The sequence below is a fragment of the Nicotiana tabacum genome, chromosome 17 (assembly GCF_000715075.1).
Source record: "Nicotiana tabacum cultivar K326 chromosome 17, ASM71507v2, whole genome shotgun sequence".
Taxonomy (NCBI): Eukaryota; Viridiplantae; Streptophyta; class Magnoliopsida; order Solanales; family Solanaceae; genus Nicotiana; species Nicotiana tabacum.
The window spans coordinates 13,542,947-13,559,872 of NC_134096.1; the positions used below are offsets into that span (position 1 = coordinate 13,542,947).

Here is a 16,926-nt window from a genome sequence, read left to right on the forward strand (position 1 = left end):
CTGTAGCCTACAATTGTCATTTAATTTATTTACATGGAGATCAAGTAATTCGATCGGAAAGACTTTCTCAACTTTAATTGGCATGATACCAAATAGAGAAAATCTCAAACCGTAAACGTAACATCAATCGTTGTCCTACGCGTAAACGTAAATTGCTACATCTTACTTATTGTAGAACGCTAGCTGCCGAACTAAAAATTCGTGTCTTCTTCTTTTATCAATTGAGGAATTCAATTGTTTTGAAAAGAAAAATGGGGACTACATAAAAGAGTATTAGAGATGAAAGTGAATGAGCAAGTACCCAAAAAACCCTAAAAGAGTATTTTCTTAAGTAGTTTCTTTAGAGTATGAAGTTGTTTTTTTTGTTTTAATTATCCCTTGTATGGCTGGCAGTAATCATAAAACATGTCAATTTACAGCGAATTTTCCTTCGTATGATTTGGGAAACATTCACATGATGTGTAACCAGTAAGCTATTAACGGAAAATTAAAGAAGAGCAAAATTACTGCTATAATCATTTCTCGGATCCTGCATGTACGTGAAATGCCTATGCATCGGGCTGTTATTTTTTTTAAAACCATAATCATTATTCCCCTACCTAAGGTGGGTGTATTAGCAATTGAAACACGAAATTTGAATTAAATGAATATAATTTAGCATTTGGATTTAGTTCAGAGTTCTGTCTTCTTGATTTCATCCTTAATCAGAAAATCAAAGCCTTTGCGCTTTAACCCGGATATTCTTCACATATACTAAACGCATTTCTTTTTCACAAAATTCAAACTGTTGTTTAATGATTTCAAATTCCAATAACCTCATCGTCTAATCGATCAACACAAAAAAATAAAAGAAAAAAAAGGACTGAACCCCAATTCAAATACTGAAAAATAAACGAGATAAAACTCTAAGCACATCCATTAATAAAAATAAATAAATTCAACAACTACAGCTCATTGGTGGAAGATCCATAGTCTTCCCCTCATTAGACGATTTGTTGAAAACCCTACTTCCAAAAACCAAGAACCCTAACATGTGCCCAAAAATAGCAACCAAGAAAGCACCACCATTGAACGACATAACAGCCAACATAACAACATAAGCCAAACCAATTCTCAATCCATACAAAGTTGTCTGAATCAACCCCGCACTCACATGATCAGCATTTTCCTTAATGTAATTGCTGTGAGACAGAAATTCGACAAGAACAGCCATGAAAAAGACGACAAAAAGCGCCAAAACATACATGCCCAAATTATCATATCCAGGCCAATTTGAGAAGAGAATTTCAGTATTCTTTCCCCAGAAAAACGTCATGTGCATCATCATATGTCGATGGTTCTTCATCATCATGCCTCCTCCTCCTCCGGTGGCGTTGTTCATGGCGGCTGATGGCGGCGGCGCCATAGCCATTCCTTGCATGTGGCCGCCGTTGTTCATTTCTTTTTTGCCCTATTCTTGAATTTTCTCTCTTCAATTAAGAGATTTATCTTGAAAAGGCTGTTTTCCCTATCTTTAAGGAAGTTTTGATAGTACAGTGCAGTAAAGTGTACTTTTTTTCTAGTACAAGAGGATGAGGAAAAACATACAAGGTATATATAGAACGGAAATGGAAAATAAGTTAAGGGCGTTTGGCTGAGATACAAGTTATCCCAGTATTAGTTATTTCGATATTGTTTATTACATCCTCTCATAGGGATAAAAATAACACTACAATCCCGGGTTTTCCAATCAAGTACGTTAGGGTTCCAGGGATTAGTTATATTGCGATTTTAATCCAATTAAGTACGCGGGATAAACTTTTGTCGGGTTTTTCAAGTTTTTAGGTTTTTTTTGTTACATGAATATTATTTCAATCTCACTTTATTAAAGCTATAGATAAAGTTTTGATAAGTGAATATGTTTACCAAAAATTTTAAAAAATGAACAACATATGATCTATTAAAGTATTCTTATGGGAGAATTTTGTTAGTAACACATAATGTACGCTTTCAAGGTTAACAAAATGTAATAATTAAACATAAATATCAATGTTATATCTATATAATGATATGTTCTATGTAAATTTAAATTATCAAAATACCATTTCAAATTCGAAAAACGTATAAGAAATCTTGACATATGAATATGAAAGAACAAAGAGATGATTGCCGCATCTCAATAACAACCCATTATTTAAAGTAAATAAAAATGAATGCACTTCATAGTTTTATTAAATATTACGTCCCACGAGAGGATCCCAAATATTTCTAAACATTTTAAAAAAAAATTCTATATAAAGTCTAAAAGTATATATAAATGTATACGGTCAAAATCGGGCCTACCCGATTTTGCTGTTTGATCGAGACAAGGAAGTTGCATCGGGGGTAGCCTCGTAATAAATCAGACCCGAGCTCGAGGATGAGGCAGCAAGCCTAGAGATCGAAGTGTACGTTGAGACCGAGGCTAGCAACAGTCGAGACCAAGTATGACCGACTTTAAGGGCGGCATAATAACGGAATGACAAGATATCAGTAACCGGTCGAAGATCACGGCGTGAATCTCGGAACGGATATCCGAGACTGGTCGAGGATCATGGCGTGAATCTCGGAACGGACTAAATTAGAAGCGGTTGACTAGCTGTTTAACGATTTCCTTCTGTAATTAGAGACATACCATAATTAGGTTTCCTCTACTATATAAAGAGGAGTTCTAGTCATTTGTAGGCATCATGATTCACTGATAAACATGTACATATATGCTGATTTCTTTGCCTTACTGTTCATCACTGCTTGTTCCATTTTCTGCTGTTCTTATTAACTAACTTCGAGACTATCTCGGATCGAGGTCGAGGTATTGTTTGCAGACTGGTCAGATTTATTTTTGTCCAATTTATCTATTTAATTCGTTATTTATCAATTGGTACTGGTTTAAATAACATATCCTTAAAATCACAATATAAGTTTAATTGTTACTCAATTTTCTGGGTAAACAGTTTGACGCTCACCATGGGGCTAAAGATAATAGTGATTGTTTAGTACCGATTCTGGTAAAACGCACTATTTTATGCTTTTTCTTGTCAAGTATCTTTGCTTTTAGGTTAAAACATGTCAAACTTACAAAACGCATCCACACACGGTGACAATGGCCTCGGATTCCACGGTGAATACGAAAATGTGATTGCTCCAGGAGTCGAGGTGCACATGTTAATCTAGGGGGAGCACCGGTTGCCAACCCAGTCAATGTCATTTCACACGTTGTTCTAAACGTGGACCTAGGCATAAATCTCGATAGGAGTGTACGTAGAGAAGGCCGATCTAGTGGCCAAGGAACACAGGGCAGAGGAGACGAATGAGTTAGTCTCCAAGTGATATTCGAGATGCTTCAGGCTCAGCAAGCCGCCATTACTTAGTTACAAAATCAACATAGAGCTCCGAATATGGTCGAGCTAGAAATTACTCGCCATACCGAGCCAGTATCGGAAAGGTCGAATGATAACGAATCGAGGACTGATCTTACGGTAATGAAAATACTTGAGGAGCTCACCAAAAGAATTGAATTGGGGAGAAGATAATCGAAGCCAACGATAAAAAAATGGAGACATACAACTCTCGAGTTGACCAGATACCGGGGGCACCGCCAATCTTGAAGGGATGGATTTGAAGAAGTTTGTACAAAAGTCATTTCCTCCAAGTGCGGCACCGAAGCCTATTCCGAAGAAGTTTCGTATGCCAGACATACCCAAATATAATGGGACCACCGATCCTAATGAGCATGTTACTTCATATACATGTGCCATCAAGGGTAACGATTTAGAAGATGATGAAATCGAATCTGTGCTGTTGAAAAAATTCGGAGAAACCCTTTCGAAGGGAGCAACGATTTGGTATCATAACCTGCCACCAAATTCTATCGACTCATTTTCCATGTTAGCAGATTCTTTCGTAAAGGCACACAGGTCGTAATAAGGAAATCAGACCTTATCAAGGTAAGACAAAGGGATAATGAAATGCTGAGGGAGTTCGTATCCCGATTTCAAATGGAACTCACGGAGTTGCCACCGGTCACAGATGATTGGGACATTCAAGCTTTCACCCAAGGGTTGAACGAGCGGAGTTCGATAGCATCACGACAGTTGAAACAAAATTTGATCGAGTATCCAGCTGTAACTTGGGAAGATGTGCACAATCGATATCAATCGAAGATCAGAGTCGAGGACGACCAATTAGGAACCCCTTCCAGTTCAGTACATACAAACATATCGGCAGTTAAAAACCAGAGGGACATCGATATGGAGCCAAGAGTGAACAGAGACCGATACCAACCATATACAGCAGATTGAAGGATCAATGGTTGAGGACGCAATCCCGCCCGAAGCGATCGAAGAAGTGATCGAGGACAGAATTCTCGGTGACTTATGAGCAAAAGTGGTTTTGAGAAGTACGCCGATCATACAGAGGCACCTCAGTTATCGGAATATAACTTTAGCATCGATGCATCTGGAATTGTACCGGCAATCGGAAGGATCAAAGATACTAGGTGGACCAAACCTATACAAACCGATCCTTCCCAAAGAAATCCAAATTTGATGTGCAAGTATCATGGCACGAATGGTCACAAGACCGAGGATTGTAGGCAATTAAGGGAAGAGGTAGCCCGTTTATTCAATGAGGGACATCTTCGAGAGTTCCTCAGCGATCGACCCAAGAATCACTTCAGAGAAAGGGACTCCAATAGGAAAAATGAACATGAAGAACCTCAACATAACATTCATATGATCGTTGGTGGGGTCGACACCACACAGGGACCCATATTCAAATGCACTAAGGTATCACTAGGGAAAAACAAACCCGAGATTATGTGCCCGAAGGCACTTTATCATTCAACGATGAAGAAGCAGAAGGCATTTCTCAGCCCCACAACGACGCTCTGGTAATTTCTATCTTGTTAAATAAAGTTCAAGTTAAGCATGTTTTAGTGGATCCAGGTAGTAAGGTGAATATCATCCGATCGAGGGTCGTGGAGCAGCTCGGCCTACAAAATCAAATCGTTCCCGTAGCTCGGGTCTTAAACAGCTTCAATATGGCCAGTGAAACAACTAAAGGGGAGATTATTCTACCGGTGAACGTGGCTGGAACCATTCAAGATACCAAGTTCCATGTAATCGAGGGCAATATGAGGTATAATTCCCCTACTCGAAAGGCCTTGGATCCATAATATGAGGGCAGTCCCTTCGACTCTCCACCAAATGATGAGATTCCCAACGTCGGCCGACGTAAAAATAGTGTACGGGGTGCATCGTGCTACAAAGGATATGTTTGCAGTCGATGAGGTAACGCTGGTATCGATGCTAATAACCTCAGAAAGGTCAAGCATCAAATGTAAACATGAAGTTAAATAGCAATCACAGTGACCGACCTCGACCGAATCAGGGAAGCAGGAGATAGAAGAAGAAAAGGAGGATTTTCTGACCCCTCGAACTTTTATTGTTCCCGAAGATTCTGACGCCACCAAATCAATGGTCGAAGAGCTAGAACAGGTTATATTGATCGAGTACCTACCCGAGCGAAAGGTATACCTGGGAACAGGATTGACCCCCGAACTCAGGAAAAAGCTTATTCAATTTCTTATTGATAACATAGATTGTTTTGCTTGATCCCATTTAGACATGAAAGGGATTCCACCGGGGATAATGACGCATCGGCTAAGCCTGGACCCTAGGTTCAAACCGGTGAAGAAAAAGAGAAGACCCCAGTCCGAGGTAAAGCACGCGTTCATAAAGGACGAGGTAACTAAACTTTTCAAAATAGGTTCCATTCGGGAGGTGAAATATCCCGAATAGTTAGCCAACGTAGTTGTAGTCCCTAAAAAGGGAACAAACTTAGAATATGTGTAGATTATAAGGATTTAAACAAGGCGTGCCCCAAAGATTCTTTTCCACTACCTAACATCGATCGTATGATCGATGCCACATCCGGCCACGAGATCCTTACTTTTCTCGATGCCTATTCCGGGCACAATCAAATCCAAATAAGCCCGGAAGACCAAGAAAAGACTTCATTTATCACCAAGTATGGAACACATTATTATAATGTAATGCCCTTCGGGCTAAAAAGTGCCGGAGCTACTTACCAACGCCTAGTAAATAAAATGTTCGAAAAACAAATAGGTAAATCAATGGATGTTTATATTGATGACATGCTAGTTAAGTCCCTGTGCGCAGAGGACCATTTGGCTCATTTGCAGGAAACATTCGAGATTTTAAAGAAATACAACATGAAGCTCAACCACGAGAAATATGCATTTGGGGTTCAGTTCTGGCAAGTTCCTTGGCTTCATGGTATCGAATCGGGGGATTGAGATCAACCCCGATAAAATCAAGGTCATCGAAGACATCACCGTTGTGAACAATGTAAAAGCCGTGCAGAGGCTGACTGGACAGATAACTGCCTTAGGCAGATTCATTTCGAGGTCATCGGATCGAAGTCACAGATTTTTCTCTCTGCTAAAAAAGAAGAACGATTTCTCTTGGACCCCGGAATGCCAACAAGCATTAGAGGAATTGAAGCAGTACTTATCGAGTCCACCTCTACTTCACACTCCAAAGGCATATGAGAAAAGTTACTTGTACTTGGCAGTATCGGAAATCACGGTAAGTGGCGTCCTAGTTCGAGAAGAGCAAGGTACGTAATTTCCTGTTTATTATGTAAGTCGAACCTTAGGAGAAGCAGAAACTAGATATCCACATTTGGAGAAATTGGCACTTGCACTGATAAGCGCCTCAAGAAAGTGAAGACCATACTTTTAATGTCACCCCATATGCATATTAACCACTTACCTACTTCATAATATTTTGCACAAGCCCGAGCTATCGGGCCGATTGGCCAAATGGGCCATCGAACTCAGTGGGTATGATATCGAATATAAACCCCGGACGACCATTAATTCTCAAATTTTGGCGGACTTCGTGGCCGATTTCACGCCAACCCTCGTACCTGAAGTCGAAAAGGAACTTTTGTTAAAATTAGGTACATCATCAGGGGTATGGACCCTTTTCACAGATGGTGCTTCGAATGTGAAGGGGTCCGGGCTAGGCATCATTTTGAAGCCGCCCACGGGTAGTACAATTAGGCGATCTATCAAAACTTTTAGGTTGACTACAATGAGGCCGAGTATGAGGCCATGATTGTAGGTCTCGAGCTAGCTAAAAGCTTGGGAGCGGAAGTCATTGAAGCCAAGTGTGACTCTTTACTGGTGGTGAACCAAGTGAACAAAACCTTCGAAGTTCGAGAGGATAGAATGCAAAGATATTTGGACAAGCTACAAGTAACCTTGCACCGTTTCTAGGAATGGGCTTTACCGCATGTGCCTCGAGAACAAAACAATGAGGCCGATGCACTTGCAAATTTAGGATCATCGGTCGAGGAAGATGAGATCAGCTCAGGGACTGTCGTTCAACTCTCGAGATCCGTGATTGAGAAAGGTCATGCCGAGATAAACTCTACAAGCTTATCCTTGGATTGGAGGAATAAATATATCGAATACTTGAAGAACGAAAAGCTCCCATCGAACCCTAAAGAGTCGAGGGCCCTACGAACCAAAGCCAGTCGATTCACATTTGCTGAAGATGGAACATTATACAGAAGAACATTCGATGGACCATTGGCAGTATGCTTAGGACCATGAAGCACTTATTATGTTTTACGAGAGGTCCACGAAGGCACTTGTGGGAACCACTCCGGCGCCGAATCACTGATTCACAAAATCATTAGAGCACGATACTACTGGGATAGCATGGAAAAAGACATTAAGGAGTTTGTTCGAAAATGTGATAAATGTCAAAGGTTTGCACCGATAATCCATCAGCCCGGAGAATAACTTCATTCAGTCCTATCCCCATGGCCATTCATGAAACGGGGGATGGATATCGTCAGTCCTATGCCATCGGCCCCAGGTAAAGCTAAGTTTATTTTATTTTATTTATGACTAACTATTTCTCTAAATGGGTTAAAGCACAGGCGTTCGAGAAAGTGAGAGAAAAAGAGGTTATAGACTTCATCCGGGATCACATCGTATGTCAATTTGGGATACTTGCCGAAATAGTGTGACAATGGAAAACAATTTATCGACAGCAAAGTGACGAAATTCCTCGAAGACCACAAAATAAAAAGAATATTGTCAACGCCGTATCACCCTAATGGGAACGGACAGGCCGAGTCGACGAACAAGACTACTATCAAAAACCTAAAGAAAAGGTTGAGCGACGCTAAGGGGAAATGGAGAGAAATTCTACCCGAAGTCCTTTGGGCATATCGAACAACATCAACATCCAGTACGGGGGCAACCCCGTTCTCCTTACTATATGGCTCCGAAGCCTTGAATCCAGTCGAAGTTGGGGAACCCAGTGCCAGGTTTTGACATACAATAGAAGGGTCAAATCACGAGGATATAAATACTAGCCTCGATTATTGGGTGAAAAATGAGAAGCCACACCCGTTCGAATGGCCGCACAAAAGTAACGAATTGAAAGATACTACAATAGGAGAACCAACCTTCGATACTTCAGAGTCGGGACTTAGTCCTGAGGAAAGTCACCATCAACACTCGAGATCCTAATGAAGAAAAGCTCGGTCCAAATTGGGAAGGACCCTACCAAGTCCTCGAAATTGTCAGAAAGGGATCTTATAAGCTCGGCACGATAAACGATGAACAACTGCCAAATAATTGGACATATCGCTTCTCAAACGGTATTATTGTTAAGGTATGACTTTATTCCCTTTTTTCATTTATATATTTGACACTAACTCATTGCAGATGATCGATCGAAGATATCGAGACATCAGGTTTTAAAGCACGCGTTGCACTCTTTTTCCCTTAGATCGATTTTTATCCCAAGTGGGTTTTTCCAGCGAGGCTTTTAACAAGGCAACAATTATGTGCTATATGAGTACCATTCAATAGTATCCAAGGCTTCTTTACAATCAACTTCGAATACTAGGGGGGGGGGGATCACACTCGGATGTTATACTTTTGAGGAAAATACTTCGTGTCAAAGGGACTCGATAGAGAAACTTTGTAATAGGCCAAACTATCGAATAAACCGTGTCTGTATAGATTAGTCGAGCCCCAATGGCAAAACATATACGCATGTATAAATTATACAAAGAATCATTCTTTTTATATCAAACATCTTGTATCTCAAAGAAAATTTTCTACTATAGTTATGATTTTGTGAGAAATGGCTCAAGGGCCAAGTGCAAATATACCTCGTACACTCGGGGACTGCTATCGACAATCGACATATTCGAGTAATCTAAACTCAAATTCATAAGACCTCAAAGAGGTACCCCCGATCTACAGGACAAGGCCATCATTCTCGGGGACTAAAACTTCGAACAAGTTCGAATTATTATTGGGAAACAAGCCCAAGAGGCATACCCAAAGGCTACAACCAAATTAAAGCGGCTCGGAGACGTCCGAATTCCGCAATAAAAACAGGCCTTCGAATTCTTTGAAAAATCGGTTAAAAAAGGCTACCCTCGGCATAAAATCAAAAGGGCTTCGATAAAATCAGCCCTAAAAAAACCTTAAGAGGTATCAAATTATCGTAACACAAACGTGCTAAGGCACAAAAAGCAAAGGGGTTTCAATCGACATCAAACCCTCAAAAAACCCAATGGGTAAAGAATATGTGTTAAGGCATAAAGAAATTTTTATTTTACTAAGTCTTCTAAGCCAAATAGGGGGAAAAATAGCCATCTTGTAGAAGCCATATCGGCCCAATCTAAAGAGCCTAAGGGCTAATACACTTAGAGTTCGAGATTTTGTTCTCACTCAACTCGGACCTAAGGGTTCCATTATTCCGGGCTCAAATCAAATATAGTTCGAGGATTCATCATTATTTGATATAAAAACCTTAAGGGATCGGTTACTGTGAGTTCGAAAATTGCTCGAACTCGGCTATAAAAGCAGTACATTTATGGCTTCGATCAAGCCATTCGAAATCAAAATCCCGAACATGTTATTGAGCTCGGGGATTCGCCCTCGCTTAACTAAAAAACCTAAGGGTTTATTCTACTCTGAGTTCGAGCTATTGTTCACTTGATTATAGAGGCTACAGTAACGCGATTGCAACAAAGTTTTCACAAAGCAAAGGCAAAACATAATTTATCATAAATTCGAAATCGGAGACGAAACGGAAAGAAAAGAAATCTTTCATATATGCAAAGTATTTACAAAGACCACTCAGGGTCTTACACAAAAAACAAAAGGAGGAAAAAATAAAAAAATCCTAAATGCCTAGTCCGCCTCCAGAGCCGCATCTTCGGGAGCTTCATCTTCTTCTCCGCTCTCCGATCCACTCCTAGAGTCTTCCTCATCGGAAAGAAAAGCTCCAGCTTCGTCCTCCAAAACCTTTGCATTCTCAAGATCAATCGTGAGGTCGAAGCCACGAGTATGTGCCTCCTCAAGAGTCTCTCTTCGAGACTGGCGCCTAGCATGCTCGGCAACACGGGACAATCTAACCTCAGCAACATCAGAAATTTCCTTTGCCCGAGTGTTAGCGGCTTCGGCGTCAGCTCGGTAGGAGGCCACGAGCACCTCTGCCTCGTATGTGGCCCTTGCAAGCTCAGAGGCTAACCGAGTCTCGATCTCTTTAATCTTCTGGGCTCAGACCAAGTTCTCCTCCTTCACACTTTGGAGTTGACGCTCAATCGAGACAGTTGGGCTTGGACCATTTCTTTCTCCGAGGCAAGACGGTCCATGTTCTGCTTCCACCCCAAAGAATCTGCCTCTTTCATCTTGGCCTCCTCACAAAGCTGCTCAACCAATTCGGCCTTTTGCTGAACCTGTAGGATCAAAGTGTTAGTTGCCAATAACGAGTCGATACATAATAAGCTCCCAAAAATTTACATTACCCGTTCAATGAGCTCGGTCTGATCTCGGTGAGCTCTTGTCAGCTCGGCTCGAATGCTCACGATCTCCTCTTCTTTTTGCACATAGAGGAGTTTGAGGGCGTTCTTCTCCTCCGTGAGCTTTTTGAGATCAGCCTCACATCGGGCCAGCTCAACTCGGTACTTGGAAGACGCTTCTTGATGGAGTGTTATAGCCTGTACAAAAAGAAAGGAAATTAGACTTAGAGAAATAAGAACAGACATAAGCATGGTAGCATGGGCTAAAACTCACTTGGTTTAGAAGCCGCTGAGCCTCATAAAAATGAGTGATGCATCAAGGTCGGAAACATCATCGACCCCTGCGAAGAAACCACGAAATATATTATCCCCTTTGGGGACCGTCCCCACTTTATGGGGTTCCCATGGACCGGGCATCCCGAAACTGCCCCTCGGAGAACGTAGGACCGGGCGAAAAATCATCGATATTAATTGCCCCACGTGAGTCACTCGGGGCATTCTCTTCTCTTTGAAGGGCCTCAGAACTAGACCCTTCGGGCACACCCGCCGGTTGCTCGTCACGGCTGGAGGCATCATCAACACCCGATGCTTCGATCTGCGGCTAAGCCTCCTCGACCGTCACCGGCTCAGTAGTTCTCAAAGATTCGATGCTTTCCCTCTTTTGAGCCACCAGCAGGCAGTCGTCATCTTCTTCCTCTTCGTCTTTATCTCGTAGTGTTTGGGCTACATCGGCAGAGAGAACAGAGGGATCGGTCTTCGACTTTTGAGCCTTGCTTTTCTTGGGATTTGGAGTATCTGGAGTCGAGGCCCTTTTCCTTTTCTTGTCTTTGGTCGGCTTCGGGGCCTCCCCTTCCCCGATGGGAGGCAGTCTCATAACGACATTATCTCCAAGACGTGTATAAGAAGAAATCAAGTTAAAAAGAAGTATTTTACAGGAAAGCATCAAACACGGACATGGGAACTTACCATGATTTTTGGCCTCCTATCGACCCTTGGCCAAATCACGCCACTAGCGCTCAACATACAAAGAGGTTGAAACCAGTTGTCGAACCCAACCTGCATGGTCCGGGACTGCACTAGGAAACTAGGGGGAAGATACACCATAAAAAAGAATATAGATGAGGAAAGATAAAAAAAAAAATGTAACATGTAATCAAACTTTATCGATGAAGTTTTACTTACGCTTCATATTCCATTCTTCGGGGAATGGCATCTTCTCGGCGAGGATTAAATCGGAGGTCCTGACTCGGACAAACTGGCACATCCATCCTCAGTCCTTGTCCTGGTTTATGCTCGAGAATAGCACCTTCGTGGCCCGGCGCTGAAGCCTTATCAATCCGCCCCGATAAAGACGAGGGCTGTATAGCCTAATGAGATGATCAAGAGTGAAAGACATTCCCTCGATCTTGCTCGAGAAGAATCTGAGCAAAATGACAATACGCCAAAAATAGGGGTAGATCTGGCCTAGGGTTACCCGGTATTGGCGGCATAAGTTGATTATGATGGGATCGACAGAACCCGGTGTGAAAGGTAAATATTCCCACTCAAAAACCTTTTCACATGAGTGGTGATATCCTCTTCGGGGGTAGGAATCACCACCTCTTTATTCTCCCAGCATCAATCCTTTTTCACCTGCTCGAGATCGCCTTCGGATATCGAACAAATATATCTAGACATGAGTTCGCATCGGCCAGGAACCAAAGAGGGTTTTTCGACTTTAAAGTCGGAAGTAAGTTCACATGGCCCGGGGATGCACTCTTCAATACGTGGCTCCACCGGTGTTTTGCCACTGGCCGGTCGCGACGAGGAGGCTTTTTCTTCTTGAGGAGCGGATTTTGATATTTTTGCCATTGCTATATGAGGTTTAAGGTAGAAAAAGGCAGAATGTGTTCTTTAGAGATTGGCAAACGGAAACCGGCAAAGTTGATGAACTTGAAGAGAATACAAGAGTTTTTTGAGGATTAGAAGAAGCTTGAAAGTGTAAAGTTTAAGAGGATTATGAAGGTGGTCTATTTATAATAGCCACTTTGACGGTTTGAAAGCACTAGTGGCCGACCATCAACTGGCTTTAATTAATGACCTTGGGAATTGTGAAGACGCGACGCTTTAATCGCTTCTGTCGCTTACGTCACGATGTTGACGTCATAATTGGTCAAGGTACTAAATCGAAGGCTCAGTTCATTTATTCTAGTTACATTCCAAGAAACGAGGGGACTATCTGTATACGGTCAAAATTAGGCCTACCCGATTTTGCTATTTGATCGAGACAAGGGAGTTGCATTGGGGGTAGCCTTGTAATAAATCAGGCCCGAGCTCGACGATGAGACAACAAGCCTAGAGATCGAAGTGTATGTTGAGGTCGAGGCTAGCAACAGTCGAGACCAAGTATGACCGACTTCAAGGGCAGCATAATAACAGAATGGTGAGATATCAGTAACCGGTCGAAGATCACGGCGTGAATCTCGGAACGGATATTTGAGACTGGTCGAGGATCATGGCGTGAATCTCGAAATGGACTAAATTAGAAGCGGTTGACTAGCTGTTTATACGATTTCCTTCTGTAATTAGCGATATACCATAATTAGGTTTCCTCTACTATATAAAGAGGAGTTCCAGTCATTTGTAGGCATCATGATTCACTGATAAACATATACATATATGCTGATTTTTTTGCCTTACTGTTCATCACTGCTTGTTCCATTCTCTGTTGTTCTTATTAACTAACTTCGAGACTTTCTCGAATTGAGGTCGAGACATTGTTTGAAGAGTGGTCAAATTTATTTTTGTCCAATTTATCTATTTAATTCGTTATTTATCAATTGGTACTGGTTTAAATCACATATCCTTAAAATCACAATATAAGTTTAATTGTTACTCAATTTTCTGGGTAAACAATACAAAATTATATATTTATATGTCGGTTTAGTTCAGGTTTTTTACTCAATACCAAATCAAATCAAATCAAACCAAACCTAGTCGTATTTTTTAATCGATTTGGTTTGAATTTTCGATTTAATACGGTTTTCCGGTCCGGTTTAAATACCCCTAATGAACATTATAGTATTACATAGTATATAAATATGTTAAGAATTTCAAAAATTTCAGTTATTGAACTATCAGTGTTTTAAAAGGTATTACATGCCTACAGCGAGGAGTTTTACCTAAAATGCGTTAGTCCGAGGCATGAGACCGGCCGTCACTAACCATTTTTGGAATAAGAATAAATTTTAAAATAGATACAAACGAATAAATTATAGAACATATAGTATTAAAATATTATTTTACTATCGGATGTCACCGGAGGGACACTTAAATTCAGATAAAATTCAAAGTTAAGATAAAAGAGTATAGAAATTTAATTATCCATGTCAATGAAATTTTAATTACAGAACAATGAGAATCTCAAACGGAAGTATTTGAAAAGTGCACGAGATATTCATGTGCGTATGGGGTGGATAGGTGAAAGTCATGTAAAGCATGCTTGCTATGAAATACTACTACTACTACCTATTTTGAGGAATTGGAAGTCCTCACTCCTTTGTGATCTTTCGAGGCATTTCGGCTCCACTTAAAACATAATCGTAAATTTTGATAAAAAAGAAATCATAATATTTAATAAACGTCTCTGTGTTATAAAACAATAAAAGAAGAAGAGTATTATAGAGAAAGATAGAGAGAGAATTTTTATTGATTTGGGATGAATCATAATGGAATAGAACCCCTCTATTTGTAGGAAAAAAGTGACTTAGCCACCAAGTAACAAACGCTAAAATCTCTCTAAAATATAGACATTCACCTTAAATACAATTCTATTTATAACACTCCCCCATGAATATCTATTCAACAAATAATGTGTCTCATTAAAACCTTAACTAAAATAAAACCCAATGGGATAAAAATTTTAGAGAAGGAAAAAGAGTACACATGTTTAGAAATACGCCTTTTGGTTGTCTCGTTAAAAACCTTGCAAGAAAAACTGTAACGACCCGGCCGGTCGTTTTTAGTATTATAACCCCGTTTCCCCATTTACTGACTTACCGGGTTAGTTGGTTTGGGTCCGGAAGGAATTCGGAGTAAAACGAGACACTTAGTCTCATAATTAAAAATTTAAGTTAGAAAAGTTGACCAGATGTGGACTTATGTGTAAACGACTTTGGATTTGAATTTTGATGATTCCAATAGCTCCGTATGGTGATTTTGGACTTAGGAGCGTGTCCGAAAAACTATTTGAAGGTCGGTAGAGGAATTAGGTTTGAAATGGCGAAAGTCGAATTTTTGGGAAGTTTGGCCGGGGGAGTTGACTTTTTGATATCGGGGTCGAAATCCGATTCTGAAAATTTTAATAGGTCCGTTATATCATTTATGACTTGTGTGCCAAATTTGAGGTTAATCGGACGTGATTTGATAGGTTTCGGCGTCGTTTGTGAAAACTTAAAATTTTAAAGTTCATTAGGCTTGAATAGGGGTATGATTCGTGGTTTTAGCGTTATTTGAGGGTTCGACTAAGTTCGTATAATGTTTTGGGACTTGATGATATATTTGGTTGAGGTCCCAGGGGGCTCGGGTGAGTTTCAGGAGGTTATTAGGTCGATTTTGGACTTAGCATGTTGGCTGAAAACTGCTGGTGTATTTTTTTGGTTTCCTTCTTCGCGTTCGCTAGTGGGCCCTCGCGTTCGCGAAAGGAAATTTGAGACAGGCAAGATTTGCCCTTCGCGAGAGGGTCTCGCGTTCGCGAAAAGGAGCTGGAGTCAGAAGAGGTTGTTCATCGTGTGCATGTGTATTTTGCATTCGCATTCGCGAAGGGGACCTCACGTTCGCGAAGAAGAGCTCAGTAAAGCATCGCGTTCACGAGCAGTGTCTCGCGTTAGCGAAGAGCAATGTTTGGCAGCGCAATTTTGTGCTTCGCGAATGCGAGGCACTAACTGCATTCGCGAAGAAGAAATGTCTGGGCAAAGAGTTTAAGTTCTCCCATTTTCCATTTTTACCGATTTGGAGCTTGGATTGAGGCAATTTTTGGGAGATTTTCAAAGAAAACATTGGGGTAAGTGTTCTTAACTCAATTTTGGTTAGATTACCCGAATTCATCACAGTTTTTATCATTTAACTGGTGAATTAAGTTGAAAAAGTTTGAAAACCCTCTTGGATAAATTTGAGGATTTGAGGGGCGAATTGTTATCGGAATTTAGTAATTTTGGTATGGTTAGACTCGTGGTTGAATGAGCGTTCATATTTTGTAAATTTCGCCGGATTTCGAGATATGGGCCCCACATGCAATTTTTGAGCTAAATTTTAGATTTTTATGGAAAATTAGCATTTTCTTATGGAATTAATTCCAATAAATTTTATAGATTGAATCGAATTATTTGTGGCTAGATTTGAGGCGTTTGGAGGCCAATTTACGAGGCAAAGGCTTAGCGGAATAAGAATTTTACGGTTTGAGGTAAGTAACAGTTTTAAATCTGGTCCTGAGGATATAAAACCCTGAATTATTGTATTATGTGAGTATTTTGGAGGTGACGCACATGCTAGGTGATGGGCGTGTGGGCGTGTACCGTGGGAATTGGGACTTGGTTCATTCCGTGAAATTGGAAAGTTGAATAAGCTTGTCGTTAGCTATGTGCCCTTTCTGTGCTATAAAAATTTGACAGTGAAGCATGCTTAGGCTATGTATTGGTGCTGTAAAGACCACAGAGGTCTTGTACATGTTGAATTATCTGCTAAATTGTTGTTTTGTACTCAGTCACAGTTTACTTGTTTATTTTATCTCAGTCTCTATTGTTCATTATTGATGCATCATATTATTATTATTTGGGCTGATTATCATGACTATTGAGAGCCTGAGAGACGGGATAGATTTATGACTGAGTGAGGTCGATGGCCTGATTGTGAGATATTATACTATAGCAAGTGAGTTGTCCGTGCAACACGTAATTTATCCGTGCAGCACGTGAGTTGTCCGTGCGGATCCTTATATTATACTATAGCACGTGAGTGGTCCGTGCGGATCCATATATTTATACTATGGCACATGAGTTATCC

The 16,926-nt window shown here is 40.7% G+C and overlaps 1 protein-coding gene across 1 annotated transcript; it reads right to left on the reverse strand.

The window, feature by feature from the left end:
* Nucleotides 1–898: 898 nt before the first annotated feature.
* Nucleotides 899–1,573, reverse strand: LOC107830556 (copper transporter 6-like). Its single transcript, XM_016658161.2, has one exon. It carries the CDS (start codon nucleotides 1,436–1,438, stop codon nucleotides 938–940), a length of 501 nt encoding a protein of 166 aa, XP_016513647.2. The 5' UTR covers nucleotides 1,439–1,573; the 3' UTR covers nucleotides 899–937.
* Nucleotides 1,574–16,926: the final 15,353 nt, after the last annotated feature.

Excerpts from the sequence above, each read along its gene's own strand:
- LOC107830556 (XM_016658161.2), bottom strand. The coding sequence starts at position 1,438 with ATGAACAACGGCGGCCACATGCAAGGAATGGCTATGGCGCCGCCGCCA.